Below are 6,255 nucleotides of genomic sequence, written 5' to 3' on the forward strand. Positions count from 1 at the left end.
GGGTGATATAGGAGATTAGTTGGAAAACTGAATTATCTAGTCATTTCTTGACCGAGAGATATAGGAGATTAGTTGGAAAACTGAATTATCTAGTCATTTCTTGACCGAGAGATATAGGAGATTAGTTGGAAAACTGAATTATCTAGTCATTTCTCAAAGAAAGGATAATCCAATGGATCCGAATGTTAATGTTAACCTTCTACCAGGACAGGGGGAGCCATTGCTTGACCGAGAGATATAGGAGATTAGTTGGAAAATTGAATTATCTCACAATAACTCGACCAGATATCTCCTACCGAGAGAGATATAGGAGATTAGTAGGAAAACTGAATTATCTCACAATAACTCGACCAGATGTCTCCTTTGCAGTCAGTGTATTAAGTCAGTTTCTTGAGAATCCTTGTGATACTCATTGTGGTGCTACTATTCGGGTTCTAAGGTACATCAAAAGAGCACCAGGGCAAGGTTTACTCTATGAAGATAGAGGACATGCTCAAGTTGTTGGGTATTCTGATGCAGACTGGGCTGGTTGTCCTTTAGACGGACGCGCTACTTCAGGTTATTGTGTTCTCATTGGTGGTAATCAATATGTTGTTGCCAGGTCCAGTGTGACGCTGAATATCGTGCCATGGCTCTTGCCACGTGTGACCTGATGTGGCTGAAGCACTTACTTCAAGAGTTACAATGTCGCCAAGTTGCTCAGATGGCATTGATATGTGACAACCAAGCAGCTCTTCACATTACCTCAAATCCAGTCTATTATGAGTGGACCAAACATATCGAGGTTGACTGCCACTTCATCAGGGAGAAAATTGAGCCAGGAAGTATTAAAACTAGCTTTATCAAATCTGCAGATCAACTAGATGATATTCTAACAAAATCTCTTAGAGCTCCTAGGGTTGAGTATATTTGTAACAAGCTTGGAGAGCATATGATCTATATTCTCCAGATTGAGGGGAAGTGTTGAAACCCTAAGCCCATTTATCAATAGGCCCATTAGGTTGATAGATTATTCATGTGTGTGTTATAATATGGTATATTCATCATATATGGTATCCTGCACATTAAGAAAGTTGGAAGCTAGGGTTTTGAGGTAGTGGTATATGGAAACCTGTGACCATACCATATGTCCTCTAGTTCATATATATAGGATGGTGTACTCTCCTCAAAACTGTGTGAGACAAAGAGAGAACCACTCAGTTCAAAGGTATTCCTCTTAAACACATTCTACAGTGTGAAATATATGAATCCTTTATTCTCTCACATCTTAACAGTAATCAAGTGAATTCTACTTCATGTAACCATTCTAATACGGAGTATCAATTTAAGAACACTCTTAACTAATCTAAAATAAACAAACTAGTGTAGAAATCAGGGGAAATGGGAACAAGAAAATAGCCATGAATTTGGCCAAGCTTATCATTGGCTTAAAACTGCGTAGGAAAGGGTGCAAGGGTTGTAGGGAACCATTTGTTGAATCCATAGACACACACCCTAGGGCTAGGAAGAGAATAACAATGTGCCACTAGAGAATGGGGTTGAAAACTCATAATTACATGAAGACTAGAATATTTGGAGAGCCATAAACAAAATTCAAACTCAAAGTCACCAAGTTTGGCCAAAAATAAAAATTCCCAAAATGCAAATAAAAACAGAACAAAGAATGAAAAGTACTCAGTCTAAGAATTTAAACTAATGATGCAAGCTCACGAATAGCTTCTACTTCATCCAATAAACCCAAAGTAATGCCCCGAACTGCAAAACACCAAAGCTCTTCAAGGTCTCAAATTATTGTTGTAAATTATTTCCATAAAAGGTGTATTTAACATCACAAAGCATGTAGAAAGTAGAAACAAATACATTTCTCACCTTTTACGAGCCCAAGGAGAGAAGACGCCTTGCCTACATAGCCATGACAATGGAAAAAGTATTGGATTTCTTCCAACATCAAGTAACAGACCCTGTATTGTACCCTTCCACATTAAAACACACTACAATAGGTTGAGATATTTTATAGAAATTGATAACTAAAGTCAGCATACAGTATAGGCAGCTTCAGCAAACGGATGAAAGAGAGCAGCCTCATGGATCCTTTCCTCAGGTACTGGTAGGGGCTCTTCACATAATTTAGAGGATGAACTATACCTATGCAATAAAGCTAGTCCTGGATATCAACAAAAGATCATTTTGTTTACTTAACATAGTAAAGGAAAACTTGAAGTAAAACAGTGTAGAACTTAAACACTCATCACTCTTCTGTGAGTTCTAACAAAAGAAGAAAACTATGCCAAACAAAAGGATTAAAGACAATAATGCAACAAGTAATTATGAAAGTATATCATGAAATGTCTATGCAAAAGAGATTTTGAAATCCAATCATTCATTATTTAACCTAACAATAGAAAAAATATGCAAATACTATGCAAGAGAAAGAATCACTTTGACCAATCATCATAACATTTTTTTTTTAACCGAACAATGCATTTATTGAATAAAACGAGAGGCCGAAGCCTTACAGACGCCTTAGGCCCAAAAGTGACCTAAGGCTCCCAATATTTCTAAAAGGGGCCATAAAGCCTACAACCATATGGGCCAAAGCCCTAAACCACCTAAATGGGCTAATGACTAGCCTAGCATACAAAAGGCCGAATTGGACAATACTCAAATAAAATGGCCAAAGGCTTACAAAATTTTAAGAGCCAAAGCCCTTCTCATCAAAACCAAAATCTCAATATGGCCCACTATATTAAACCATTGGGCCGAAACACAAAAAGCCCAGCATCAATTTCTCATGCACAATTCTGTAAGCCCAAGGCAATTGAGGCCCCACTCTATTTATTTAACACCATTAAACCATTCGACCATGAACTAAAAGCCCATTCCAATTTAAATTCCATCATCATTCCTCCTGACTTCCTCCAAAAAAATGAGTCCAGAACTTCCCTTAAATCCAACACCTCACGCCTCTCATGATTTAAAAATGATCCACACCTTTCATCATTCAGCCCATTCCTCTCATAATGCCAACTTCGGCCCTATCACACCCAAACCTAATTAAAACTAACGGCCCTCCAGCCCATGATGATTAATGTATCACATAAACCATACGCCAGTAGCATTTTTCCAAGCTTCAAGCATCTATTCTGCCCAGAACAAATATTCAATTGCTCCCAGTCCCAGATTTAATTCACAGACCATACGCCATTCTCCCATTCACCTTTTTAATGCACACAGACTATTCCAAAAACTCATCACCTCTATTTATCCAAATTATTCCCTTCAGTAGCATTGCAACATACTCAGTCAACTCCCAGTCATCATCATCAACTCACCATTTTGCATCATTCCAGTTTCTAGTAACATAGCATACACTCCAATCTGTGCAGCATTACTCATCATTTCAAGAACATAATATTACAGTAGCAGTCCAGAGAGTACTGCCAGCAACCTCACATACCACACAATCTCAGCTATTGATGACTACTGCCAAGCAGCAGCAATCATCCTCACAAAACTCAAACAACAAGGGTGTTTAGATCATCTATTGCATCTCATCATTCTCTAATTTCAGCTTCTCATTTTTCCAGTAACATCAAACCCACCACTCTTGCTTCATTCTCATTAAACCTCCCGTAATTCCACTTTCATAAGAACAACAACAGCATGAACACTACCACCATACTGTCCTGCTTCTCACCTGCAATTCCACTTCATATCAAGATTATCTCATACCCTCCAATCCATCATCCTACTTCATTTTCCCAGAAAAAATCCAAGCATAAATCCCATTTCAGAAATATAAACTCAGAAACTTAATCACACTGCTCTGCAATTAAAGCAACATGAACTCATCAATGCTTCAATCCATTTTTAATCCAACAATCCAATGTACTTCATAATAGCAGAATTCAGACAGCAGCACTGCCATTAGAGTAGCAGCATTTTCCCTTTCATCATATGCACATCAAATCCAACACTTTAGTTATTATGCAATTCAAAACTACTGCAGCATAACCTGCTATGCTTCCAACCTCAGCATCATTACTTTAATCATTCATCTTTTTGTTTCACAAACAATTTATTCAAATCCACCATCAATAACATATGAGAAAAACAAATTACTCAACCAGGTCACAACTTGCCAAAAACATATTTCAGAGATAATTAGAATATTACTTTAGTAACACAAACCTGCCAAGAATTCCAAATGCCCAGTTCCCGATGCACGATAAGTAACAAGATCACCCAAAAACTCGGCTACTGAGTAAACTTCATCTTCATCCATTGCAGTCCTAAGCTCATAAGAGGATAAAACAAATGAGAAAAGAGGGAACAATCTAAACATCAATCAAAACTGTGAAAACAGATGCAGAGACACCTACAAGTAATTGAACCGTCCTAGACAGCACAATGCTTCACGAATGCCATGATCAAATACTTCCCTATAGTGTGCCTTCCATGCATAGTCCTCTGTGGCATAAAAGGACCTCCATTTCAAAACATCTGATCCTGTGAAACATTGGACTGGGGCTACATAAATTACCATGGCAATGAAAAGGAAAACCGTGTTTCGCTGCCACTTTTTACCAGTTATGAAAAGCTCTGCAAGATGGAGTTGAAAATATTGTTATCTTTGGTGCTAAAAGGATCAACATAAAATTTTCAGTAAAATAATTGGCAAATAACCTTCCACATGAGTTACAATTGAGCAACATCTTGTAAGCATTAATACATTAAAAAAACACATCACAAATACTATATTCTTTCAAAAGGCCATGACAGAACCAGGTTTCATGTTCCCTCATTCTCCTCAATAATAAATACTCCGTAAATAAGAACAAAATACACATGAAGCAATTCAAAACTAAGATTACCTAGAACACAACTAGTCGATTGATCATCTTGATATATAAATTTCATGAGAGTAAACAGAAAATAAGCTGCCCCAAGAAATTGCAGCGCGGTGATTACTGCAGCAAACCGGGTCCACCATAACCATCTCCGATATTTCCTCTTCAGTGTAAAGTAATAATCAATCAGGAAACAAAATTTAAAAGTCAAAATGATGATGATTAATCAATTCACTGAAAAATATTTGTAATATTAATATTTGCATTGAATCAATTGAAATGGAAAACACTAAATTAAAGATGCTTCGAAATCATTTTTAAAACAAAAAGAGGGAAAAGTACCCGGCGTTCCTGGCGTATATTGGGATCGGAATTGGAATTCGGAGAGAGGATGGTGAGAGCGGAAGCCTTCTGGTTGACTCCAGTGCGAATCATTGCTAGAATTCTAGCGCAAGAGATCAACACGATGGCGGAGATGGCGGCAATGTCGGCCCTCCCGCATGACGGAAGATTGGCCTCCGCCGCCATCACGACGGAGATTCCCAGGACAATGATCAGACCGTTGGATGCTCCAAGAAACCACGCCGACCATCGTACTCTCCTGATTTGAACTTGGATTTGAGCCATTTTACATTGAGACGTTTCTCTCTCCGTTGAAATATATAGATTCCATTTTCTCAGACTACCTCAGCTTTTTGAAATATCTCTCCGTTGAATTGTTGAAATATATATATAGATTCATTTTCTCAGACTATCTCAGCTTTTTGAAATACGGAGTATCTTTTTATTTATTTACAATCTCACCCCTCCTCGAAATTACCGTTTGAATGGTTGAATCAGTACGTTTTGGGGCTTTTTGAACTGGACAAATTTCACTTGCCATGAAAAAAAAAAAAGAAAAGACAGCATTTTAAAAATTAGACAAAAATAATCAAAATTTATTTAGGAAAAGCATTCTGGTCAAACCTGATCAGAAATGAATCTCCTAAATAAGTTTTACTTCACTCGAAAATCAATTTTTAAAATTTTCATGAAAATAAAGGTCAAAAGTATTCCTTAAATATATTTAATAATATTTTTAAGATCACTTAAATATGTTGTATTATTAAAGTATACTTTTCTTGTTCTACATGAAATGCATTTGAGAAATATATTTCTTATATTATATGGCTTACTCATGTAAGAAGCTTTTTATTAAAAAAAATGAAAATTATGTTTATTGTATTATATTAGTTACCCATTGAAAAAGCTTCTCATAAAACCAAACACATTTAGTATATGTGTTTGGTTAAAAAGTACAATATACTCTTTCACAATATTGCTTTAGTCAAATGATATTCGCAAATGCATCTAATCCTAAAATAATATATGTGTTACCTTGTTTTTAAGTTATTAAAAAAATTAA

The 6,255-nt window shown here is 36.5% G+C and overlaps 1 protein-coding gene across 2 annotated transcripts in view; it reads right to left on the reverse strand.

Moving 5' to 3' along the window:
- The window catches only part of LOC116014821 (sn1-specific diacylglycerol lipase beta), a 16,998-nt gene extending 11,450 nt beyond the window's left edge, over positions 1 to 5,548 (reverse strand). For both annotated transcript variants that reach the window (XM_031254776.1, XM_031254775.1), the window contains exons 1-6: positions 5,193 to 5,548; positions 4,875 to 5,013; positions 4,383 to 4,602; positions 4,192 to 4,292; positions 2,043 to 2,164; positions 1,870 to 1,961 (exon numbers count right to left, since the gene is read on the reverse strand). In XM_031254776.1, the coding sequence (XP_031110636.1) occupies positions 1,870 to 1,961; positions 2,043 to 2,164; positions 4,192 to 4,292; positions 4,383 to 4,602; positions 4,875 to 5,013; positions 5,193 to 5,477 (959 nt within the window). In that variant the 5' untranslated portion in view covers positions 5,478 to 5,548. The remainder of the gene's footprint in view (positions 1 to 1,869; positions 1,962 to 2,042; positions 2,165 to 4,191; positions 4,293 to 4,382; positions 4,603 to 4,874; positions 5,014 to 5,192) is intronic.
- Positions 5,549 to 6,255: the final 707 nt, after the last annotated feature.

This window comes from Ipomoea triloba, chromosome 4, assembly GCF_003576645.1.
Source record: "Ipomoea triloba cultivar NCNSP0323 chromosome 4, ASM357664v1".
In the NCBI taxonomy this organism is placed as follows: Eukaryota; Viridiplantae; Streptophyta; class Magnoliopsida; order Solanales; family Convolvulaceae; genus Ipomoea; species Ipomoea triloba.